The 25,778-nt window shown below is 34.6% G+C and overlaps 4 protein-coding genes across 4 annotated transcripts; 1 reads left to right on the plus strand and 3 right to left on the minus strand.

The window, feature by feature from the left end:
* Window positions 1–593: 593 nt before the first annotated feature.
* On the minus strand, window positions 594–3,817 carry AGL104 (AGAMOUS-like 104). The gene is made up of 12 exons (XM_059578333.2): window positions 3,633–3,817; window positions 2,790–2,843; window positions 2,661–2,687; window positions 2,384–2,402; window positions 2,192–2,256; window positions 2,035–2,062; window positions 1,878–1,939; window positions 1,667–1,766; window positions 1,502–1,552; window positions 1,280–1,386; window positions 865–1,030; window positions 594–749 (listed from the first exon to the last, which is right to left on the minus strand). Exons 1-12 carry the CDS (start codon window positions 3,815–3,817, stop codon window positions 615–617), a joined length of 999 nt encoding a protein of 332 aa, XP_059434316.2. The 3' UTR covers window positions 594–614.
* A 3,766-nt stretch (window positions 3,818–7,583) lies between these two features.
* Window positions 7,584–8,277, minus strand: LOC132167675 (Heavy metal transport/detoxification superfamily protein). Its single transcript, XM_059578685.2, has 2 exons — window positions 8,013–8,277; window positions 7,584–7,890 (listed from the first exon to the last, which is right to left on the minus strand). The coding sequence occupies exons 1-2, from the start codon at window positions 8,170–8,172 to the stop codon at window positions 7,592–7,594; spliced, it is 459 nt and encodes a 152-aa protein (XP_059434668.2). The 5' UTR covers window positions 8,173–8,277; the 3' UTR covers window positions 7,584–7,591.
* Window positions 8,278–12,813: 4,536 nt separating this feature from the next.
* Window positions 12,814–19,495, minus strand: LOC132167455 (aspartic proteinase-like protein 1). The gene is made up of 10 exons (XM_059578438.2): window positions 19,097–19,495; window positions 18,837–18,975; window positions 17,118–17,359; window positions 16,750–16,977; window positions 16,479–16,617; window positions 16,323–16,393; window positions 16,141–16,240; window positions 15,171–15,231; window positions 14,693–14,764; window positions 12,814–13,211 (listed from the first exon to the last, which is right to left on the minus strand). Exons 1-10 carry the CDS (start codon window positions 19,402–19,404, stop codon window positions 12,949–12,951), a joined length of 1,623 nt encoding a protein of 540 aa, XP_059434421.1. The 5' UTR covers window positions 19,405–19,495; the 3' UTR covers window positions 12,814–12,948.
* A 1,915-nt stretch (window positions 19,496–21,410) lies between these two features.
* On the plus strand, window positions 21,411–24,237 carry LOC132167611 (Ribosomal protein L7Ae/L30e/S12e/Gadd45 family protein). Its single transcript, XM_059578621.2, has 5 exons — window positions 21,411–21,532; window positions 21,634–21,739; window positions 21,888–21,989; window positions 23,836–23,904; window positions 23,994–24,237. The coding sequence occupies exons 1-5, from the start codon at window positions 21,512–21,514 to the stop codon at window positions 24,032–24,034; spliced, it is 339 nt and encodes a 112-aa protein (XP_059434604.1). The 5' UTR covers window positions 21,411–21,511; the 3' UTR covers window positions 24,035–24,237.
* Window positions 24,238–25,778: the final 1,541 nt, after the last annotated feature.

A 25,778-nucleotide genomic window follows, 5' to 3' on the forward strand; every position in this document is an offset into this window, starting at 1 on the left:
TGGATATGCTAATGCTTTCATCATAGCTAAACTTGAGTTACGTGTAACTCTAGGAATCAAATTAATTCCTTTAATCAATTGAGCTACCTCTTGGAGATAAATCAAATTAATTCTTAAAACTTATAACTAAAGTAGTAAGTAATTAGTACGTCTCCAACATTCATTTATACCATTTATCATCGTTTTTTGGACAAGGCGGCTTACCCTATAATTAGTGTTCATTATTCAATCAAACATGTTAAAAAAAAAAAAAAAACAGAAAAGGCTTTGTAAATTGTAACTTAGAAGATTCAAACATTTTACATAAAAATGGTGTTACAGTTGGAAAGCTGAAGAGAGGAAAACATTCATTTTCTGATTCTATTTGGAAGGTGAAATTGATCAGATAAGTGGAGAATTATGTACATAACACCCAAAATTCTGATATATTTTCATACAAAACCTTCTTCTTCTTCTTTCTTCTCCCGAGCTTCCATACAAAACCTTCATAAGCACTATTATGTACCTTTTTATATGCATCATTTGGTAATCATCCGAGCCGTTGAAACCCCTATATATATATATATATATATATATATATATATATATGCTCTCTGGTTCACAAAATCTTAGTGTCATTGCCGGTTCAGCCGAGACACTTCCGTCTCATAATTTGCAGCATCATTGTCCACCTGAACATGCGAGCCGTTTATTTGGATCTCCACGTGCTCACCTGGCATCATCTCCGACATGTCTGACCCCACCATTCCCTGCTGGTCCCAACATCAAATACCTTTTTTCTCTTAGACTTAAAATTAAACTATTATGTTTATAAATTGCAACAAAGAAAAGAAAAAGCAAAAAAAGAAAAGAAAAGAAAAAGACCTGGATTTGAGGGAATAAAGTCGGTGACAAGAGGGCGGTGGAGTGGTGCCCCGTAGAGCTGTACCCCTGAGGCCACGATGCGAGGTTTCCGTCGCTCATGCTTCGTGGATCGGCGGTGGAGCTGCTTCCTTGAGGAAACGGATCATACACCGTCGATGATAGCTCCCTGTTAATTGTAATTTTTTAATTTCCAGCTTATATATATAGATGATATATAGGAGTACATGTGCATGTTTTAATTAATATATGCCTTTGTGTAAATTAAACATGTTTAAGTAAGAGTTGTAGATTATGTTTAATTAATTATATTGATTTTTAATTTGCTATTATGTGGTTAATTTCTTTTTGTAATAGACAGTTTTTTATTTATTTATTTAATTTTAATTTTTATGGATAGTAGAGAGGGAATGGTTACCTAAGTTGATTCAGAGAAGTAGACGCTTCAAAAATTTGTCCATGGTTGTGACCACCATCGGGCAACCAACTGACAACTTCATTTGCAAAAGAGGCCGGCATTCCTTGCTATTTTACCAAGAAAACTCAGAATTAACGTTAACCCATTTATGCTAATTATTTCATAAATATTACTTCAATTCTATTAAACATATATTTCTCGATCTTGTACGTTCAATTATACCTGTATACTGGATGGATCATAAGAAGATAAATGGTTGCTCAGCAAATATTCCTACAAAACGTACGTTTGATAAAAATGGCAAGTTAATTTAGATCAAATACTATATAGGAACATGCAATTAATTGTTTTATGTCATCAACAAATAAACACAACATACCAACGTACCTTTCTCTGGATGACACGCGACATGGTGTCAACAAGATTTTTCTCACAGGATTCTATCTCTCCAATAGATGTGAGCTTTAGTGGGTCAGGCTCATATACCCTGCATGTGGTCGTAGCACTTAAAGTTACTTTTAATTAAGTTCCCATGCATAAACTATATCTTATATCGTAAATACAATTATTTACAAAAAAGAAAAAGAAAAAAAAGGACCTAATCTGTTCTTCAGCCATTTGGACTTGCTGCTGTAATCTAACAATTTCTTGTTGGAGTTCCTAGAACGAGAAAGATTAACTAAAGTCAATTAAGCTTAATTAATTTGTTAAGGTGACAATTGTGAGCTCCAACACAATATCTCTCTCTGTCTTACCTCAATGTTGGAGTTAACAGCCGCAGGACTTTTTTGAAGCATCGGTAATGCACCATTAGTGGGGAAAAAGAGAAAGAAAATGAAAATCATTCAATTATTTGCACAAAATGAGATAGAAAAAATAAAAACCATGAGAGAGAGAGAGAGAAGGACAAACTTGGCAATTTGAAGAGCGATGTCGTTTTCACCCCTTAGTTGCTGTAAGGTCCTAAGCAAATACTGCTGCAGTACAACACTAAAGTTTCATCAATACTTATATTGATGAATCTTTGTCTTAATTAACATTAGAAAAATGAAAACTTTGAACACTAGAGAAAAAAAAAAGAAAAAAGTTGTCTTAATTAATTACCTCTTTGTTTTGGATATCACTGCAAAAAGGAAATTGATGAGTAGTTATTATACATTGAATTGTGGGCACACCAAAGAAATATTTCAAAAATATCAGGATATTTTTGTCATTTTGAGGGTGAAAGGGGGACATTGCAACCTTAATAGTAAAAGATTAAAGTAAGATTGAAAAATCATTGCAAGAAGAGTAATAGAGTACTGAGGGGACTAAAAGCAGTTTCCCCTTTTAATTAAAAAAGATTAACTGATCATAAAAGGAAAAGGATTTGAGAGCATACCAATGCCTGCCTTTCCCAACAACAGCTCTGCAACAAAGAAATAAATGAAGCTGATCAAATTAACAAGCCAATTAAAAAGGAAGCATGTGTGAATTAATCTATATTAAATCACAATTTTGTAAAGCATACTGTTCTCTTTCTTGGTCGGGGAGATTGAGGAAACGAGTAAACACATCCTCGATCCTGATTTCAAAGAAAACAAAATTATCATGCCAAATCTTTTAACTTAATATATCATGCGAAATAAGGTTAATTAGTTAAAGTAAATCATGTGAAAATGCACGTGTTCTAAGAACATACGTCAATTTAACATATATTGAATTTGAAGAATTTCTTCCTTTTGGAGAAAAACTTTGTCCTTTACATAACTTGGACGCCTTAAGTACAAGTTATTAGTGATTAAATTAAGTTATATATCAGGATTAATGTGGCCGGAGGTCAGGGATACTCATAGCATTTGAAAAACTAGTGCTAAAAAAGATTGTACGTAGCTAAAGAACAAGCATCGATCAATGCATGACAAATTCGAATTTTTTTTCTTTCTTTAAACTTGAAGAAATAATGTTCTTGAAGTACCATTATAACCCTAAACAAGTTAAAACTAATTCCATCATTTTCCACCCCCTTTGCCGGTGCTGGTGCATGGTGTAACAAGTCCAATGCGAGGTGGCAACACATGCAGAAACCTCATAAACAAAGAATACACAACGGATATTGATATTCTTCATGAAAATGCTTCAAAAAGTTTTTGGTGAAAACAATTTCCAGAAACATATTTATTTGGCCTTGAAAATATTTCATGATCGAGTGCATGTGGGGTTTGGGAAATTAACAATTCTTCGCAAGAAATTTAGTGAATTTGACTAATCTCAATTCGAACACAAGCAAAGGCAAATATAAACAAAAACCAAAAAACAAAATGCAAAATATATATCTATATATAGAACGGGTAGGATGTATATATATATGCACCTTCTTTTGCCGGAGAAGTGGCTAAGACGACCGGAGGGAGAGAACATGATAAGAGCAATATCAATGTCACATAGGATGGAAAGCTCATAGGCCTTCTTAATGAGACCATTTCTTCGCTTTGAGAATGTAACTTGTCGATTGGTGTTGTTTTCTATTCTCTTTATCTCCAGTTTAACGCGACCCATCTTGACGATGATTTGATTTAATCACCTTTTTTTTTTTTTTTTTGCTTTCTATACAACAAAAAAACAAAAAAAAAAAAAAACAAAAAAAGAAAGAAAGAAAGGCTGGCAATGGTGAATTTCTTCCGGAGAAAATAAACAAATTCTTGAGAGCAAAAAGAATATTGCCCTACGTATACCCAATGCGTGGAGATGAACTTTTAAGGGAAGGGGTTGTTGAGGAAAAGAGAGACAGAGAGAGAGAGAAAGAGAGAGATGGTTATAAATGGGTGAGAGGAGAGATAGGAGAGAGAGATTTAAGGTTGTTAATTTAAAAAAAGAAAAGGTCTCAACTCGGCTGTTTTTGATGGTTCATAGGGTTTATGCACTTTATGCCTTATTTATATTTATACCGTTAATTCTTCACCCTCCTACCCCGACCAGGAGAAAACGTACACAGGTTGTCAAATATTTTTATTTTTATTCTATCAGATAATCACACCAACCAACAAACTATCCCATAATACAAGCTAGAGATAATGTCGGCTTTCGCCACGTACATACTTCTTCTTCTTCTTCATCACGTGCTGCTATTGTCTTAACAAAAATCACGAGTTTATAAAAAAGATCTTCTCTTTCAAATACAAAAGTTTTGTATATAGCTGGTCGCTATAGATATATTGTACAAAACAATATCCTAAAAAGAAAGTCATTTAATTCCCTTGAATTATGCTTGACAATGGTATTTCATGGAATAAAATTTCTCTACTATCATTTCTATATTGAAATGTTGTTAGCTAGAAACTCATATTCCTTATAAAAAAAAAATTTTTAAAAAAATTGACATAGTAGTAAAGTAGAAAGCTAAATTATCTAGTCATCTAGGGAGTGAAAAAGTCATCATTGACAGATTGTTTTAAGGCTGCCAAGGACCTCCCAACTACAAAGGTGGGGGTTTGCCCCCAAAAAAGGATTGGGATGGCGGTGACCTGTCTCGTCAAGATTGGCTCTTAAATATTTTTTAGGATGTAAGATTTAGTGAAACTCTAGTTATGATAAATGAAAATAAATTTTTAATTTTTTTTTGGATTTATTTGATATAGTGAAACTCTATATACACTATTTTGTTGTTACACATAATAATTATGAAATTGGGTTAAAATTAAATTGGGATTCATATGAAGTTGATCTGCATGTAATCTTTAATTAGCCACCATTAAATGGAAATCATGAATCCAAATTCTATTGTTTGTCAAAACATACACAAGATTATGTGTTTTTCTGTTCTCAATCTCCAAACACGCGCGGATGTGCACGTGGTGAAGAGTTGTCTTTGTTGAAGATGATGATCTTCTAGATTCTGACCAGACCAATGGCCCAGGAATAATAAGGGGTTCTTTAAAACATGATTTTAGCACAGGCCCAAATACAATTGGGCCTAACTGGTTGAATTCTGAAGAGCCCAAAATACACATAGAGCTAGCTTATCAAAACTCAGAGACCTTAATTTGTTTTATTTGATCATTTTTTACTTTTGAAAAATCATTTTAGACCTCAGGTTACGAAAATTCAGATTATCAACCACAACAATATATTATTAAGCCAAACATCACACTTAATATCACCGCAATCCAACAAAGCATAAAAGAAAATCAGAACTTTTTAAAAATAAAACCACTTCAAAGATCTGTCAATCCCTGTAGGTATTGATCAGTTACACAATATAACACGACATATATGTATATATATATATATATATATATATATATATATATATATAGTTTGATGAGATTGAGGAACAAACTTGTATACGTTTGTGATCAACTCTTTCAACCATAATATTCGATTTTACATAGACGTCTATATATGGAGGTTCCTAACTTTGAAGTAGTGGCACTTCTCCTTATTCATTGTCAAAAGGTAGGTTTCCAAATTTGCTTCGTGTACGTACGTGAGCTCCGGTGGTTGGGAAATAATTAATTGGCTAATTAAGCAAGAATATTCCTTGCAATTAATTCCTTGCAATTAATTCCTAATCCTGCCTTCTTTCTAAGATTTTTTATTTATTTTTATGTATAATTTTAATAATTTTATGAAATGGCATTTAGTTTGAGAGATGCCCATGAAAAAGGTAAGACGGCTAGCTGGACCACTTTCCCCTGATCGAGCTAGCTAGCTTTATATGTTGTTTAAGTAAGCCATCTCAGAATCTATAAGGTGTGCAATGGAAAAGGTAGCTTTTTGTGATTTCTCGCAATAATCTGGCAAAACGGAGATCATTCAAAGTGGGCAAATTAACAGTGATAGTAAAATAGCTTTTGGGCGGCCGGCCATCGGGACACCCGGCCTTATCCTTAGAGATAAACAACGTTGTATTTTTTATTACAAAAAAAAAAAAAAAAACAACAACGTTGTATTTATATACCTTTGTTTTATCAAACATTACTGGTTGTTTTGGACAAAATCTCTACATGATACCTTCTTTGTTGGCTTCTTATGATCAGAATCTAATTCTGTTGCAATCATTTGTCATTGATAGACAGTATAATTTGATATTATTTTGTATTAATTCTCTGATTTCCATAATTTGTAGCTTCCCTGTACATCAGATTATATGGTGTACTTGTGTATTGTTAGGAGGAGGATTAGAGTCTTTCTTGTATCATTTCAAATATGATGTGACTTTTAAAATCACTAATATGTCAAAATTTAGTAATAATTATCTCAAAATTCATTGGTGATCTTAAAAGGTACATCACATTTGTGAGAATACAAAAAGAACTCTAATCCTCCTTCTAGCATTACTTTTACATTTTAAGACACCCGGTTATAACCTGGATATATATATATATATATATATATATATATATATATATATATATATATTTGGTTGTATAACTTGTAAGGGGTATCTCTTTTGGTTGTTGGTTTGTTTAAATACTTGTTTTTATTATTTTCTTAGTTTTCTTTAGGTTTGTAGTTGTTGTAACTTGTAAGAAGATGTCTCTTTTGGTTGTTAATTGCTTTGTTTGCATACTTGTTTTTATTGTTTTCTTTGGGTTTGTAGTAGTAAATATTTAGTGTTTAATCTCATAAGAACGAGATTTGTAGTTGATATATACGTAGATGTAGTACTTAGTTGTTAAATCTCAAGTATTATGAAATCTTTTAAAATGATTTTTAAGGGCACTTTTAAAATATATTATGAAAGTTTTTGAACAACGTCCATAACAAAGCCTAGCTTATTGGGCCAAAAAAATATATAATTATTTTTTTAAAATGGCCAAAAATGGTTAAATTAAGCCCAAATACCAAAAATAAGCCAAAAATGTCCAAATTTTTGAAAACTCAGTTACCGGTCCGGATAACTGGGTACCGGTTCCGATTTTCTAAATTCAATAACCGGGTACCCCGGTTCTGATTAGCGATTTTAGCTAATAACTAATAACCGGAACCGAATTGTTACCCATGCTCAATATACCTATTCAAAGAGGTGCAACAGTCCTACCAAACGGGTAACAAGATTATCAACATCATGCAAAGGTCAATAATTATTAGAAGAGAGACGACTATACGTAAGAGCAATAACCCATCACTTCATTTCAAAAAACATTTCCTAATTAATGCTAAAGCTTATGTGCACACAAGACAAAACCCTGGAAATGAAAGAAAATTCAAACAGAAAAACAAATACTATAACATTATGATCAAATTGGCCTAGCTAGCTACTATTTTCTTTACAATCAAAATTATCAATTTTTTTTTTTCCAAAATATTTTGTAATATATATTACTCTAGCTACATGATGAAGCAGGCGGCGTTAGGGTTTTCATCACTGAACATAGTGATGTAGCCGTCATCCATGGTTGTCTCCTTAATTGTTGCAGTGTTGGGAACGCTCCTGACCATATTCGGCGGTGCCTTCTTGTCATACGCCTGAGAAACATAAGGATTAGCCACCAGTGTGTACGGAACATACGGCCACATCTCCACCTTTTTCTTCGTTGACTGTGCCGCCTTCAACACCTTCTTCGCCTCAACATATCCTGTCACCGTCACCTTCTGCTGTTTCATGTCCACGTCCACAGATTTAGCCCCTGCCCAAAACCAACAAAAATAGTAAGAACAAAAACAAAACATTATCATCTGATCGATGATCTCTCACATGAACTGCATGCAAATTAAAACATGTTAGAGATCGAAATGGAAACGCACGTGCCTTTCACCCCAGAGAGGACTTTCTTGACCTTACGCTCACAGCCTTCACAGTCCATCCTGACTTTGAGAGCTACAGTTTGTATTTGCTTCTTCTTCTTCTTCCCTTTTCTGACTCTGCTTAATAAATCTGACAAGTATTCCAAAGTGCCTTCAATTCCCATTTGCAAGGGGCCGGGGGATAATATTAATAAAGCAGATATTTGAAATGCAAAACAAGAGGGAATTCGATCCAAGTTCTTTGTGTTTAAAGGGCAGGGAAAAAAGAGAAAGGATGAGCAATGACAAGAGACTCTGGGGCTACTCCAGTACTCCTGCCTCCAGATATATATTTATAGGCAGTGGCCTATAACAGATGGGTCAAAGAAAAATACCCATGTGAATACATTAAATAAATGAGCAAATAAACATATAAAAAAAAAAATGGGATGTCTTAGAATCTCCACGAAACTTCATCACTTCTAGACCTTTGGATTCCCCTTCTTACCTTGTCAAGTGGACAAAAATGTTAATTAAATGATTAACTTTATCTTTTATTATTTTAAGTTTTCAGGACAAATGATACTTTAACATGGTATTAGAGCAAAAAACTTAAGTTCGAACTCTGATTTCTTCATTTCAATTAAATATTCCCCGTTAAAATAGAATTTGAGCTCACACGTGAAGGAAAATGTTAAAGTATTGATTAAATGATTAAGTTTGCCACTTCTTATAAGTTTAAGCTTAAATCAGAAAGCGTTTTTTTTTTAAAAAAATAATTTTTACCAAATAAACCTAAAAACCTTTTTTTTAATGTAGTTAACAGAATCCCAATACGCTCTTAGTTTTGCCTCCAAAAGTCCATTTCGAAGGAGAGTTTAATGCTTGGGGAACACGAAAGTTGAAAGTAAACAGCAGTTGGGGTTTGAGAGCTATGCATGGAAAGAGACTCGTCAAAAGTTTGAAACAAAAACAAAAAAACAAAAAAAACAAAAGTTTATAAATAAATAAATAAACGCACAATAATAGGGGTTAGATGGATTTATATTGTATAATCAGCTGCCACGTATCAAGTGATCCAGGCGACACGTGGCAAGGAAAAAATCGAACGGCGGAGACCGGAGACAGGTGGCAACAAATATTCTAATGGGGCAGGTGGTTGCTTCAACCTGTTGAAATGGGTACCCCGCACTAGCATTAAAAAAAAAAAAAGGTGGTTCCATTTGTTTCAAAATGTATTGGTGATTGGGAGTAAAAAAGGGGGTATGATTGGGCGGTGGGACTGTAGGAAGATAAAGGCAAAAAAAGAAAAAACAGAAAGAATAAACAAAGCCCACAAATGGGGTAGGCTGCTGTGCCAGGTGGCTGAATCATAGGATATGAGCATTTTAAACCACCATCTTAAAGAAATACAATTCAATGGATCTCTCCCTTCCTTATCTACTAGGTTCAATGGGAGAAAAGTGAGTGTTAAAATTTTAATAATATATTATTTTTTTATTTTTTTATCAATTTAAACTTTTGAGATAAGCTTTCGATTACTTATATGCGTCCATATTTGTTGTAATTTTTGGGTTAATTTTTATACATATCAAGGTGCTCCAGTAGATATGATCTGATATGGGCCATGCATAAACACACTATATATATATATATATATATATATATATATATATATATATATTAGATTTTGAATAGAGATGGGGTCGTAGATCAATATGATTGCTATGTTCTAACTACCTGATTTAGATCAAGCTGTAGTTGTCTTGATAATTGTCATGCATGCATTTGAAAGCAAACGTACAAATTATACACATCTATATGTATTTATTATCATCACATCATTTTGAAAGAAGATCTACGAAGAAAATTTGGCCTCAACGCTAACCCAACACAAAATTAAAGGGTTAAGGTTGAAGAATATGACATGTTTAATTACATGGGTCGGGTTATAGTTAACCTATATATATAGTTTTATACGTACACATGCCTTGATACAACCTAAATCCGACACGTGACATAATAATTAACAATTTTTTACATAACTCGTGAAGTCGACACGAACCAAACACAAAATTAGATTGTTAGGTTGAGAGGTTTGACTTGTTTAATTAAATAAGTCGAGTTATGATTGACCTATATAATCTTATACTCATGCATTGATACAATCCGAATCCGAGACATAAATACGAATTATCACTCCTAATAAGAACACGGGTTAATTAGTATTGCTTTCTTTGAATATAGATGTTGCTTTCTCTGAATATGTGTTTGTTAGTAATGCCTATCACATCATTTTTTAAAGAAGAATAACATTTAAGAGAAGGGGCAGAGGCTACAGCCACAATTTGTGTTGACCAGGCGGCCGGTGGTGCCCATTTCCATAGACACATGTGACATGCCGCAATCGAAGGCCCCAGACAACACAAGCTACCATCTCTTGCCAATACGCAAGCCATGCCTTAATGAGATACATGTGCCATAATTCCTTCACCATCACCACTAGTCATTGACATCACTATTAGTCGGGGACGGAACTAAAAATTTAAGTTGATGGGGTCGGATTGTATTGAGTTTTTTTTAGGGGTCAAAGTAAGAAAGAAAAAAAGATGCCTAATTTTTCTTTTTTCGCTAAAAAAATGGACCAGGGCAGGACTCCAGCCGAACTAGCGAACAGCCACTATTGGTTGATTACTCATCCAGACACGTATCAAACGAACTATTGCTTTTTGCACTTGTCCCTGTGTGTTCCAAGTGAAGATCTTTAAACCTCTTCCAAAAGCCTTCTTAAGACCTTGTTCAAACAAGTTTTAGACACTAATGTCGGCACCTATTTTCTTCATAAACTCAAACTCAACCCAACCTACATCATTCCCTCCAAGTTGGAGAGATTTTACTTTCGAATTCACGTCCTCATGAAAAGTACCTGTTGTGAATGAAAATACTTGACATTGAATACATTAGACATTTTGATGTGGCTTGGTAGCTTCAACCGGCATGAATTTGAATCGATCTTCTCAATGGTTTTCACCGGTCCAATTGCAAGTAGATTGCTTTTTGTTATACTCCCCAGCTAGAAACCTATATTTTGTCAAGATAGCTATACATAGTCATCTTCCTCAAACTCCGCAACTTTACTCTTCTTATCTGCCCTTGCCTTATGTTTTGCCACTGAATCTTGCAAATTCTAAATTGTCACCTTGTGAGTATCTATGATTTGAAAGTGTAAAAGACATTGATAAGATGTGTAAAAGAAAACCTTTAAAAATAATGGCTTAAGAGGAAGTATTTGATCAAATATTAGGTCAGGTCAACACATGAATTTGTGTACGGCTAAAGTCATTAATTGTGGTATTAGTGTGGTCTATGTTCTCAAACACAAAGAATTTTCGCTTGGAATATAGCAAATTGAAGTTACCTCTAGTATATTATCAGTAAGAGAGCCTATGGTAAAGGGTGCAGTCAAATAAGGTAATGACAAAGTGTGCACACATAAGCCAGTCACGATCTGATGCAGATTTGTGGGGACTCACAAATGAGAGTTGGCATGGAAGAGTTATTGGTACCAAGTTAATCATATCCAAACTCAGTTTATCACCTAATGTTAGAGTCTAATCAAGTGAGAGATAATGACATGTTTTAAGGGATGATTACACCATAACAAATGTGATCATCCCCACACTAAATCATCTCTATAGAAGGTAATAACTTCCATGGAAATTAAAAGAAAAATAATGCAACTTTTCATAAAGAGTTTTATAAGGCGCATATATTGACAGGGAGAGAATGAATGGCAATTGCCTTTGGGACATGGCTAGAGAGATTTTTTCCCACAACAAAAGAACTTTCATATCTACCAATTGTTGTAAAATGAAAGTATTATAGATTAAAAGTGCGTTTGACACTATTGTTTTAAAAAATATATTGTTTGAGAGTGCGTTTAAAAAAAATTATGATTTAAAAATGTAGAAAAAATTGGGTTTTCAAATCGCAAGAAAAATGGTGCGTTTTTAAAAACACATGATTTTAAAAGCTAGAGTGAGATTTTAAAGGCCCAAATACGATTTTACCAAACGTTTAACTACATTTTAAAAATTTACGTTATTAAATTTTAAAATCCATATTTTTGAATCGAAATTAAAAACCCAAACAAACCCCCTCCTATATGTGGAATATAAAAAAGTTGACTACTAAATGAAATCTTCATCATTTATCCAGTTATTATGAAGTAGGGTGAAGCTAAACAGCACGCTGGCGTGCTTGCCACACTAGTGTAAATTTTTTTTTTCTTTCTTTTTATAATTAAAAATAAAATAAAATAAAAAATTTACACCAACGTGCTGCACACGCCGCGTGCTATGTATCACGGTCCAATGAAGTAATAATTAAATATATATGTATATTGAAAGTTTCGTGTGCCGATCGAGTAAACGGTGCCACCATTGCTCAAAAGTCCAGAGCCAGTCAATGACAATTGCTTAGATCCAATGCACCGACTTACCGTTGACGCGTGACCACCGCCTAATCCTTAAAAAGTGGCACCTGCCATGGGCTTTCTACACAGAGTCCATACCTAATTGTCCAGTTCTGAGGATCTTGGAACCATATCTTTGCCGTCCCTCAGAATTAGAAACTTCATCCATTTGAATCTTCTACAACATTTTAATTTTAATATATTATTATTGTCACTGATAAAACCTTCCCTGTTTGCTTCCAAATATGTTATAATAAAATAACCTACCCTCATTCAAGAAATTTGGTCTATGCATCTCCTAGATTCGCTAGGATACCATGTGTTGCTAAAATGTTTCAACAAAAGCTTTTACTTTTTCAACATTAATTTATACCGAAAGTTGATACCAAAAAAGATAGAATATTACCATCAACCACCACCAATCAATACAACAACCTAAAAAAGAGTACATCCAGTTTAGGAGAGCTTTGACAAGAATAGATAGGATTTACAAGTCAAAGAGAGATCTGATTAGGTGACCGGCACACAGGCATAGTAGCATTACTAATGAACTCGTCAAGCACAGCCAGGAGGGAATTTGACACGGCACAGCTACAGAGGAATTCGACGAAGCCCTCCCGGCAAGAGCAGGCGGAACTGCCGGAGTCTTGGGCATGCTCTGCTGCTGGGTGGTTGGCAATGGGTTTGGCGATCCATCATTTGCTGCCGTCGGCGGTGTGAGATGGACTTGCTCACCACCAATATCTTGACCTGTAGATTTAAGGTTGGTTAACAATAAAGCATCTGAGAATTACATTGAAAAGGTGGGAAGTATGAGATCAAGATTGGTTTCGCCCTAAAATTATAGAGGATCAATTGATGCAGCAAATAAACATATTAAAAGAAAAACAAAAAAGCGTGACACAAAAATGATAGGGTTCTGCACAAAATTAAGTTTTATACAAAACGTATGCAATCCACTTGACGATACGTAAGATCAAGATTAAATATTACGTTACAGCAGGTCAAAGGAGAGAGAGCTTTAGCTGACATATTCTTGTTTAACATGTAGATGGCCATTATAAATTTCCACCTCTTCAATATTCTGCTTTCTACCTAAATCAAGAACACTTCAATATCAAAGTTCTAAAATTGAATAGACCCCAAGAAAAAAAAAATTAAAAAATCAAAGAACTAAATGAAATGCTAGAATCATTAAAGATGCCGTTACTTATTATGTGCTATATACTCCCATGTAACACATTTGCATAACTTAGACGTTTAACAACCCTTCCTAGCAACAAAAGACAACAGTCATCAATAAAATTTACGATCTTAAGTATCTCTCATGACTTAAAATGTAATCTTAACTATGTATATATATAAGCTTTTAGGTACCCTTCCCCTGTAAGCTGATTCTCAAGGTGAGTTTGTATCATAAAACTGTGCATGCAAAAGTAATTCAAACTAACCATCATAAATGAACCCGCCTAGACATGCAAGACCTTCCCTTCTACACCCCAAACACTCACAAGCGAAGCCATAGAACAGTAAAATCCGGACTCCAATTTAATTGCAACCTGATAATTGATGGTTGAAGGGCCCACGAAAAAGTTTAGCATATATTAATGGGCCCGCCTCTTTATAACTACCATCATGGAAAGCTGTGGAACAGGCATAGCAGAAGCACGCACACAAGCTTAGTCACCCAATCTGCCCAAAGTTGCTCTATATGCTGACTATGAAACTCCCTAAATTAGAAGTGTTTATTATTTGAGCAAGTATTTAGGTACTCCGGGAGCAATGCCACCCTGAACTAGGAAACTAGGAAGTCTAGTAATGGCCATATGGTGTCAAAGTTGAAAGAGACTTTGGACAGCAATAAGAGAGCAAATGCTGACAAGATTTTTACTCTCAGCCTTACACAGATATGACCCTATCCTTGAGATAATATCAATTCTTCACAAGCACTTTGAAATAGAAAAGAAAAAACAAAGCAAATCAGGAATTTAAAGGATCATCTCAACAGAATTCCTGCCATTGCCCTGCTTCAACATTCAGAGTTCAATTTATGCTTCCACAATATCAGAGCTTAAAAAAACACTCCAAACCATAGTTACAAACTCTGCTTGTGGAAACCAGACTTAAGGAGTAAATGAGTAGTAAATGCTATCCTCAGAAAGGATTAGATAAACCAGTGCTTAAAATGATCAGAATCCGAAAAGTTTTATCCAAAAAGCTTTAGTACTTACAATTGGATTTTGACCAACCCAACTTCAAATTTTCCCTATCAAAAACCAGGCGATAACCCATCATGAAGTTTTCTGCAACAAATATGTTAAGCCAGTCATCAATACATTGTGTATAGATATAAGAGTGCATACGTGGGACACAAAAAAATGCAATAACTCATCATCATATTCTTTGTGACAGATAAGTTAACCTATAATTATCAATACATTTTGTGTGCTAATAGAATATTAAATAAATGATTAAATCAAATGGAGTGTTATAATAAAATTTAAATAATTAAATCAACGATTTCGTATAGCATAAGTTTTTGAAACAACTGGTGATTTAACATACGCACACAAGTGTACTTGTGTGCACATGCACATGCACACACACACACATGCATGCGTGCGCACACACACACACTCCCATAGAGCATAGATGGACAAGAAGATAGCAATTGATTCAGTTATGCGAGAAGCAGAGGGGTATACTCACGTCCAATAACACCATAGTCAAGGTCCGTGCGTAGTAAAGTTAAGCAGAATATAGTAAATTCCTGCACCACATTCCAGAAAATTGATATTTTCCATTACTACCACAACCCATTATATTGAGCAGTCCATGCATGCAATCACTGCACAATACTTGCTAGAAAAAAGAAAAAAAGATATTCGTTGCACTTCCTGGTTTCTAACAATAGATATTTTATTGAGGTTCTGTTCTTATTGGACACCCCATAGACATGAAAACTTATTTAAGTGATGCTAATGAACAAAGATTTTAATTAAGAGGTAAAAATCAATATCAATTTCCTGATGGGATATGCAAAATGAATAAAATTATTTAAAACCACAGATAGTTCAAAATCAGGAGATAAAGGGTTATTGGCAGAATACAAGTACTATATGAAAGCAACCAGATTTAATTATTATCCATGATGGATTTTGTTAAAATATTAATTAAATAATTAAATCAATCATTTCCTATTAGCTTAAACTTTTGGGATAATCAGTGATTTAACATGGTATTAAAGCCAAAGATCTTGAATTCAAACATTGTCTTTGTCATTCACCTCCTATTTCAATAATATTCCATATGTCAGGCATCACTTATTAAGGAGTTTGAACTCACACATAAGAGGTAATGTTTGAATATTAATTAAATGATTAAAATTTTGTGACAAGTGGTAATTTAATAGATTTCAAAGTGTTACCATCGCTAGAAGTCTCTGAAAAAAAGTGGATGTGTAAAGTGGCAATAACATGTAGATCCACCCGGGGAATACTAGGAATCGACAACTGTGCCACTTACAAACACAATAATCATTGTTTTTAATATGGGCTCTCGTTCCTTAATGCAATATCAGATACATGCTCCAACTATCTTGCAAGCCACTAGTGCTTGGACTAAATGGCCCCATAAGTTTATGTTCAAAAGAAGACAAGTTAGAATTTAGGATTATTACCTGATTCACAGGGACAGAATATACAGGATTATTGACCATAAAGCTTTGGTTCATAATAAGCATGAGTCTCATGGTAGGAACGCTATGCAATTCCTGTGAACTGTTACACAAAGGAATTGCGGACTATCAGTTCTGAAGAAATAGGTAAAGAATTTCAAAAGCTCTCCTCATTAGCATCCAACCTGGCATTATAGCAGTACTCCCAGGTGCTTTCAGATTGATTAATCCTGGTAGCATTCACTTGTTTGTCAAACTGTAATTAAGAAACAACAATCTTTCAGGCCATATTAGAGAAAAACTTAGACCTCAGACCTCATAAAATTAGGAACAGGAAGCACCTCCAAAACAATTTTTTCATAAATTTTGGCTGGAAGATATGTGAAGGATGAGCCACTATCAACCAGAGCTTGGAACTGGGTTAGCTTGAGACAGAAACTCCCAACACAATAATGCTCTAATCCAATAAAATAGGTGTCACTGAAACAAGGAAGAGACTGATTACAAAAGGCATAGAAAGAATTCAAAGCATCTCTAGGACTAAGACCTGCTAAGAGAATTCACTTGGCTAATAGAATAAACAACAATTAAAAAAGGATATAGATGGCATACAATTTTCCTGCAATAGGCAAGAATGGAGTAGATTGTTGGGTGGCAAACCCTACATCCCCAAAGAGAATTCTCCCAGAATCATTCTCATCAAAACAAATTGAAAAAGAATTTCGAACCAATCCTGCTTTTGCAAGCAAACTTGGAACTGAAATGTCCCCAGGTCCCAATCCCATTACACCATCAGGGGCGGCTCCATTCAGATAGCCACCACTTTGTTTCCTACCACAGCTGCATTAATAAGAATGGATATAAAATAAGGGAATCTAAAAAGTCAAGCATCAGTAAACAAAAATATACACAAATCAGGTCCCAGAAAAAATATATAAATGAAAACAACAGAGAAAGGAAGACAAACAATATAAACACACCCCAAAATGACTGAAGCCTGCACATGATTTTGTGTTGCAAGATTGCTAACCGATGCCAAATGTAATTTGTCCTCGACCAAAAATCCAGAACTTGATGTATTTTCAGAGTCGTATTCAGCAATATATGGGCAGGGCTCTTTTGGACCTTTACAATTGGTACTCAGTTTGCACAAATTATGACTGCAAGGTAGGTGGTTGCTGGTGCTTGAGAAAGATGGACTATACTCACTCAGATCCTTATCCTGCATTATAGATGCCCCAAATACGAGGGAGCACCTGCCAATCAATCATTGGAATCAACTGCTAAACCTAGCTGAACCACCACACAAGCACAAAGCGAGTACATTTAAAACCCTTTCCACATCTATCCAGTAATTTGAATACAGAATAAAAAGCCTGAAGGACGAGAGCAAACGGAAATTATAAAGAACTAACAACACAAACATAAATTAGAAAAGACATTCAGCCTCCTTTACATAATAATGAATTCACTGATCTTATTGGTGAACATAAAATATGTAAACCCTAGAATCAAATGCATCCTGAGTGCCACTGACATGAATAAGCATTTAGTTAGAATAGAGGAAGGAAAGTATACAGTATTTAATAAAGAAAAAACTCAAAGACAAAGAAAACCATATACGCATAAACTAAAAGGATTTTACTTGAACAGCCTTTTCTTAAAATATTGATCCATACATTTAATTGTTAAGTAGAATTTTCTTAAGCATCATAAAAGGAGCAGCCCTCTTTGAGGGACAGTGCAACTTACGAAAGAGAGGAAGAGAACGCACAGTGATGTGTTGGAGGGAGCAACCGGTCGCCAATCTTTTGTTAGTTCTCTCACAGTGGACCAGTGATGGTGCCACACAACACCTAGAGAAAAAAGAGAGTTTTCTCTTTTGTTGGTTTTTTTTTTTTTTCTCTTTTTTGGTATTTTTCTATTTTGTGTGAGAGTGAGATTTTGGTGTATTGAGTCTTTGAATTTTGAGTGATTCTCTCCCAACTATACTTGTACTCCATCTTTTAATAGTAAATTTCTTTAAAATCGTCTTTACCAATTAATGTAGACTTGTTAAACCGAACCGTTTAAATTTTGGTGTCTTGTGTGCTTGGTTTATTTTCGATTATACTCTTTTTTTCATCTTTGGAGATCCTATATTTATTTGGTCACAACAGTACACCTAGCTAGTCAAGGTAGCCGCACAGCCACCCTTGTTCGACAAAGGTAGCCGTGGTTGTCTCCGGTCTTTTTTATTTGTATTTTTTTTAAAAAAAAAATGAAGTAATAAATTAGCCCCAACATCTGAAAAAATTAAGTACTTGTTCTCTCAAACTATTCTTAAAGGTGTGAAAATTTTTCAAAAAAAAAAAAAAAAAATGAAAAAGTGTTTTAAAAAGTATTTTTTGTTTTGAATTGCATGTTAATGGTTTTGAGAAAGTGCGATTTTTAGTTTTGAAAACCATTACCAATCGAGGCCGTGGCCTTCTGGTTTTATAACTTGTGAATGTCTGACTCTAACATCAAACCACGTTAATACCCCACCCCGCACTCTTTCTCCAAATATTTTCTCTAATATTTTATTTTATATTTTATAAATATGTATACAAGCGCCAAAATAAGAACCGAGAAAGCTCACAAATTAAAATTGCAGAAATAGAGCTGCAAAGCTGGAGCGAAACAATAATAGCAATAATGGTTAGTAATGGAAAACGTACCAACATACTATAGTAACTGGCAGACAAGGGAGCACATTGAATGCACTCGCAAGGGACCCAAAGCAGATCGCTCCCAGCATCCAATGCAACAAGAAATGAAACATTCGGTGTCCCTATATCAATCCATGTGTAATGCAACCTGGAAATTAAAGATCGATCGGAAGATGAGCTAACTAACAAATAATCTTACAAATGCGCATTTACTCTTTACTTTTCACTACATTTTCTCGGGAACCAAACAGGCACCGAATATGGCTCACCAGTCAAAGTCATTCCCGAAGAACAAGGTCCCGCTGCCCTCGGAAGGGAACAGCATCTCGTACTTGGAGCCGAGCTTCAACCTCTGCCGCTTCAAGTCGTTGCTGAGAAGCAACTCGAAGTACTCTAGGCTGTTCCTCCTCGGCCACGATCTCCCCTGCACATTCCCGTTCCTCGAGGCCCACAGCGCCTCGGCCTCGCCGGAGAACCTGTGTATAAGCCTCGACGAAAATGTCAGCCCCGCCGAGCCATCCACGAGCAGCCAAGCCGTCGCCACCACCACCACCAACAGCACCGCGCGATTCTCCATGAAGAACTCCAAAACCAAGCCCTAACGTTCAAAAATGCGTAGCGGAGCGAGCGAGACACAGAAAGAGAGAGAGAGAGAGCAGCGCAGGCTTTTGTTTGAGCAATACTTATTAGTTATTACTGAGTGTGGAACCAGGGAAGTGTGCTAAAATGCCCGGGGGGGCGTAGTGCGCACCGGGGGTCTAATATTGTGCCCGTGAACGTGGCAGAGTTGCTACATCGAGACGTGTGTGCATTGGGCATCACATGTGGAGTGGCGATAATTTTTTTGTTTGTTTAATTAAAGCAAGTAATGGAGAGTTTGAAAGATTGGGAAAAAGATAAAGATGGTTGTTAGGGAGGGACAACCAGGGAGCGCCACGTAACGGTTTTATGAGTACGTGTCAGAAAATCGGGTGGTGTAGTTGTTACAGCCACGTGGGATTCGTATTTTCCGGCTTTTTCCCAATCGCACGCAATTAGGGTCTGGCTTTTGGAGGGAAGTGAAAAGGTTAATAGGCCCCATACCCTCGTAGCGGTGGTTTTTCAAATGTGAGAAACTAGTCGCCCAGCCCAAGCCAGCCACTTCTCTTAAGAAACACCAAATTCCACACCATTTTCAATGGTATATGGCTAATTATTTTTGGTTTTAACATTTTAATTTAATGATAATTTTAAAAATTACTTCAAAAAAATGTGAAAAGTGAGAATATATATATAACATTACTTATTCTTAAAATACCCCAAAATGCTGACTAAGCAATTGTTACGACTTCACCAAATTAATGTTAAAAGTTATATTACTAATGATTCGTTTAGATTTATAAGTTGAAAACGTGCGATTTAAAAATATAAATTTAAAAACATACCATTTGAAAATACGATTTTTAAAAACGCACATCTTTGCCAACTATTTGATAAGGTAGATTTTCTTTGTTTTGAAATCAATCAAATCATAATTTTTTTCAAAACGCATTTTAAAACAATACATTTTATTGTAATTTAGTTTAAAATTCTACTTTCGGTCTACAAAATCATAATATCAAATGCATTTGAAGTCATTTGATTGGCTATAGAACACTCTAGTGTCATCTTTGTTTGATTTTTTTTAAAAAAAAAAGAATGGTCAGGCATTTAGTTGATTAACTTGTATAATATAACTATCTATGTTTTTCACTTTTTAAAAGTTAAATATATTCTATATATATAAAGAAGTAAACTACAACTACTAATTATGTTTTTTTTTTTTTTAAACATTTCCGTAACATTTCATTCAAGGGGAGAAAAAGAAAGAGAATAATTCGAACTAATGACCTCCATTTCATAAGATATGATCGTCAGCTAAGTGAGTTACCCCTTGAAGACTACTTAAAATAACATAAAATATAAAGCTAGGTGCAATAATTGGTTGAATTTCCTGATATATGAGTGCACTAGTCCAATTTTTTTTGCAAATATAACATATAATAAACATATCGTCAAATCATTTAAAATCTTAAAATAACGTAATATCATATATATAAAATTAATTAAATACAATAAAATAATTTTTGGCCCATCATAAAATTTGCTTTTGCTTATCCAACTGAGAGCTCAATAATAGCTTTATAGGAATTGGCAAGGTGGAATGAAGCATTTGAGTCCTTTGACAAGTGATGGACATACATATATATATATATATATATATATATATATGGACAGGGCTTTGGTGTTAGGCCCAAGAAAAGAGAAGGATTTGAAACGTATGGGCCAACCTACAAAAGAGCCCGATGGGCCTAAAATTTGCTTTTGCTTATCCAACTGAGAGCTCAATAATAGCTTTATAGGAATTGGCAAGGTGGAGTGAAGCATTTGAGTCCTTTGACAAGTGATGGACATATATATATATATATATATATATATGGACAGGGCTTTGGTGTTAGGCCCAAGAAAAGAGATGGATTTGGAACGTATGGGCCAACCTACAAAAGAGCCTGATGGGCCTTTACCCGCGACATAAACATTTCCTCAGCCTGAGTCAGCCATTCCATAAACCCTACATCAACAATCGCCGCACACAGAACTCTGCGTCTCTTCTTTCTTCGCCAATTCTTCTCCATTCTTCATTGTGTTTGAGCACAACAGCGAAAATGGTTACGGCGAAGAAGACGGTACCTCTCGATCTCTATCTCTATCGGAAAATCTACTTTTTTTGTTTTGATTGGCTTAACGGTATCAATTATTAACTAAATATTGAATTCCATACGCGCAGAAGAAGACCCATGAGAGCATAAACAACAGGTTGGCCCTTGTCATGAAGAGCGGCAAGTTCACTCTCGGTTACAAGACCGTCCTCCGATCTCTCCGCTCCTCCAAAGGTTCTTCTTCTATTGTGTAAAATGGCGTTGATATGTTTTTTCTTCTTTTGATTTTGTAGTATTTTTTTTTTCTTTTTAAGCTTTTTTAAATAGTATTTTGGATATGGGCAATTGAGTTTCTTGAGTTTTGTTGGTCGTCGAAATGCAGGGAAGCTGATCATAATCTCCAACAATTGCCCCCCACTGCGCAAGTCCGAGATTGAATACTACGCGATGCTTGCCAAGATTGGAGTCCACCATTACAACGGAAGTAAGTGGTTCCCTAAACAAACTACTTGACTATGCCATCAGCATCAGCTCCTTTTGTTTTTAGTCGTTGTGCCTGTTTCGTTTCGCATTTCTGTTTGTGCGTTCTGTGGGTCTTTTCTGTATGTTAGCTTAAAGATGTGAAATTATTGCTAGGTTTGAATGCTAGCAAGGTTCAGTGCTCATTGATCCTTTGAGGCCTGGTCACAAGCCCCATCTCTCGTGGCATCTTCTTTTCGAGGGGAGATGCTTGTCAAACAGTAGAATTGATGCAATTTGATTCCGAACCGATCCTTAAATAAAACTAGTCCAATTTTGAACTAGTTTTGGTTTATGTGCAGTTTGTTTAATCCATTCATCACAGTGTTTTTGATTTTTTTGAAAACACATGTACACTAATTTTGGATACTAGAATGACAAATTTAAAACCAGTTCTATATTTTAAAAATATTTGACAAGCACAAAAAAAAAATGTCGTCTATTATTCACAGTGGACTGGTTTGTGATTTGCCGAGCACTCCCGTGGAAAACTAAAAAATGGGGTGGATCATCGTCATATGCATATGATGGGAGAATAAGTTCAATTTTGAGAATGTTGTGCAGACTAGCTACCTTTCCTAGAAGTTTATACTTTGTTGGGTAGGTCTATTATTTTGTAAGCTTTACTAATAACCGAAAATAGAGAATTATTTAGAAGCTTTGTAATAGACTTTGTTTAACTCAAAAATTAGTAAAATCTTGATAGCTTGTTTATTTGGACCTATAAATGGACTGTGTTTTCCTCCAAATTGAGGTGGAGAAATTTCTTCTAACCTAGTTTATAAAAATGACATATGTCTCATTACATGTGCCTTTTTAGAGCCTGTTTGGAACTGCATTTAAGAAATAGAGCTTTTAAATTAAAAAGCGTTTTTGGGCAAAAGTTTTATTTTTAAGCTTTTGCTAAAAGTGTGTTTTGGCCATTTTTAGGCTTTTTGGACCCTTAAAAGTGTTTTTAATTTTTTTACCAAATGACTACTTTTTTTTTCAAACGGACTTTTTGAGTGTTAAAAACACTTTTGGACCCTCAAACGCAATCCCAAACAGGCCCTTAATAGAATTTCTTCCAAAAATTGTCTTCATAATTAACAAAAGCATATATTTTTCACATGTAAAAGGATACATGAAACATGTCTTTTTTATATACCGGATTTGAGGAGTTCCTTTGGGGGAAATCGTTGTCCAAGAAGCCTATTGATTGGGAACAATTCTTCAGGTCATTAGGTAGGCATCGATCTAGTGAACCGTTGCTTCGGTAATTAATTGTATGAACTCAATGCATGTGAGACCTGGCCTTTACTGAGGTAAATCAGGGTTTCAATAACATGTTTTCCTTTGACAAAATATGTTAAACATGGAAAATGGTGTCTTACGTATGACATTTAATGATTAGTTGTCCTACTGTGGTGTTCAACGAATGCCCACTTCAGCCATAGATGTGTATAGATCCGGGTGTCTTGAGTTTCTGTCTTGCAGACTCCCCTGATAATTTGAAGTGCTTTTTTCTTATTCGATTGGTTTATTTGTTCAAGAAGATTTGAGCTTGCTTTGGTTCTTAAGTACAAGAAAATAATCCACCCAAATATCACATTTTACAAAAAATTTCGTTTGTTCCCTTATATAATTTATAATCAAGCTAAAGGTTAACTTGATATAGCATTGTCACTTACAAGGCAGTAACTCTGTGCTGGTTGAATTTCATTAATTGTATAAGTTGATAAGTTTCTTTATAACTAGTTTGTTATGGTTTATGGTACTTGATCTTTTAGTCTTTTTTGCATTTTTTCATTGTGGCTTCTTTGTGCTTCCAGACAATGTTGATCTTGGGACAGCATGTGGAAAGTATTTTCGTGTGTCTTGCCTTAGCATTGTTGATCCAGGTACCACAAATTTATATTCTCCTTGTATGATTGCATCATCAATGTCACAGTTTTGGTTTACTCTGTTTACCTTTTGTTTCGTTCCTCAGGTGATTCAGATATTATCAAGTCACTCCCTGGTGGTCAGTGAGAGATGCCTTTTGGTTATAATGCCCTCAAGTCCTAAAACCATTATAATTGTCTTCTTAAGACGTTTGGTAGAGTTTTCCAACTTCTGTTACTAGAATACAACACTGCATCCTTCCATTAGCAAAAGTAGTTTTATGTTAATGAGCTTGGGGAGACCCTGATCTTTACTTGCCCGACATTGTTTCTGGAACTTGGTTTGATGCATGTTTATTGAAAAATGATTCTTAGAGCGGGTTTGGCCCTGCAATTTCGCAGACCAAACTCATATTTTTAAACAAAATTGCAGTAAGTGTCTCGGTAGGTTTACTTTTTTGATTCTCGACCTATGTTGAATGTTCTTAGATATGTTGTGCCAGAAGAGGCCTTTGAGTTTGATTTTGACAGATGCTCAAGTCCAACAAATGTCGCAAGAACCTGACTTTCCTTTGTGCTCAGGTTATGAGCCTTGGTTGCAGCCAGATGTAATCAATGTCTGGCCAGCCCTTGGATTGGCTATATGAATTTTGTAAATATCATGAAAGGAATCTCAAAAAATTAAAAAAGGAAAATGAGAGCGTATATACGACATTTAGAAAATCTGAGAGGATCTCAGGCGACATGTACGATAGATCTTGATATCAAATCCTAAATATTTTTGCAGAAAAAGTCAAAAAGAAGTAATTAGAAGCAGTTATAGTCATTATAACAAATGCTAAAAGCATGATGTTTGTTGAGTGACTTGTCCTAGTCTTGGGCCCTGATTTTTATATCCGACCACCATTTCTCTTGTTTTATTGCGAATGATAACATAAATTGATTTTAGAGAGTAAATTATTATTTTTATTTACTTTGAAGATTTAAAAATTATTTTTTATATCATATAGAGTGATTTGTAATTTAAGTAAATTATATGAACTTATAAATTATTTGTTATATCACAAAGAATTATTTGTAATTTAGATAGACCACTTTTGCATTTCTTGTGTTGGGTGACAATAATATGAAATCAAAGGTTTTTTATGCCAAACGTGATAGAACCCCTTATCAACCTCATAAACTCCTTCCCCGTCTACTTCAGAAAAATCTTGAATATCATATGGTTGGGTTAAAATTAATTGGATCTTTATTGCCACCCTTATCCTAACTATAGGTGCTAATAATCTAATTCACCTGCCTAAAACAACCCTCAAATATTGATTAGAACAGCTTTTGTCGTTCAACAGAACAGTAATTTTAGAAGGAAGACTTTTTGTCTTCCTCTTGTCCTTGCATTGAAAAAATACAAGATAATTAAAATTCCACGTGTTAGTTTGATATTTTATTGGTTTTTTTTATTTTATTTTTTGAAAAAATGTATGATAATTAAAATTCCACGTGTTAGTTTGATATTTTATTGGTTTTTTTTTTATTTTATTTTTTTAATAATTTAGTATAGAGGCTGATTTGATGTTTGTTTATAGACTTGTGATAACTAACATATTCATGCTGAATGATTTTTTACAAACGGTTAACATAGTAGATAAGTAAATTTATTTTTCACATCAATTTTAAAGCACTCAATCACTCACTTTACACTGGTTGATGTGGCATAAGTTGAATGGACGCTTAAGAAAACAAAAATTTTTGCCTCCATTCAGCTCATGCCATGTCAATGGTGCCAGTAATGCTAAGAACCATATTTTTATCTTTTTTCTTTTTTATCTTCCTAATGCTTATGTGGCTTTCAAAATCATCATTTGATCAAAATTCAAATATGATTCATTTAA

This window comes from Corylus avellana, chromosome 2 (genome assembly GCF_965113065.1).
Source record: "Corylus avellana chromosome 2, dhCorAvel1.hap1.2, whole genome shotgun sequence".
NCBI lineage: Eukaryota > Viridiplantae > Streptophyta > Magnoliopsida > Fagales > Betulaceae > Corylus > Corylus avellana.

Bases quoted from the DNA above. Each gene is read 5' to 3' on its own strand.
- LOC132167675 (XM_059578685.2), bottom strand. From the start codon at position 8,172: ATGGGAATTGAAGGCACTTTGGAATACTTGTCAGATTTATTAAGCAGA. The intron at 7,891-8,012 runs GCACGTGCGTTT...GGTTTTGGGCAG, and splicing joins AGTCCTCTCTGGGGTGAAAG to GGGCTAAATCTGTGGACGTG.
- LOC132167611 (XM_059578621.2), top strand. From the start codon at position 21,512: ATGGTTACGGCGAAGAAGACG. The intron at 21,740-21,887 runs GTTCTTCTTCTA...GTCGAAATGCAG, and splicing joins ATCTCTCCGCTCCTCCAAAG to GGAAGCTGATCATAATCTCC. The intron at 23,905-23,993 runs GTACCACAAATT...TTCGTTCCTCAG, and splicing joins CCTTAGCATTGTTGATCCAG to GTGATTCAGATATTATCAAG.
- LOC132167455 (XM_059578438.2), bottom strand. From the start codon at position 19,404: ATGGAGAATCGCGCGGTGCTGTTGGTGGTGGTGGTGGCGACGGCTTGG. The intron at 18,976-19,096 runs GTGAGCCATATT...TTTAATTTCCAG, and splicing joins TTCGGGAATGACTTTGACTG to GTTGCATTACACATGGATTG. The intron at 13,212-14,692 runs GTAAGTACTAAA...TTAAATCTACAG, and splicing joins GGGTTGGTCAAAATCCAATT to GTCAAGATATTGGTGGTGAG.
- AGL104 (XM_059578333.2), bottom strand. From the start codon at position 3,817: ATGGGTCGCGTTAAACTGGAGATAAAGAGAATAGAAAACAACACCAAT. The intron at 2,844-3,632 runs GTGCATATATAT...CTTTGAAATCAG, and splicing joins CACTTCTCCGGCAAAAGAAG to GATCGAGGATGTGTTTACTC. The intron at 1,031-1,279 runs GTAACCATTCCC...TACAATTAACAG, and splicing joins ACTTCTCTGAATCAACTTAG to GGAGCTATCATCGACGGTGT.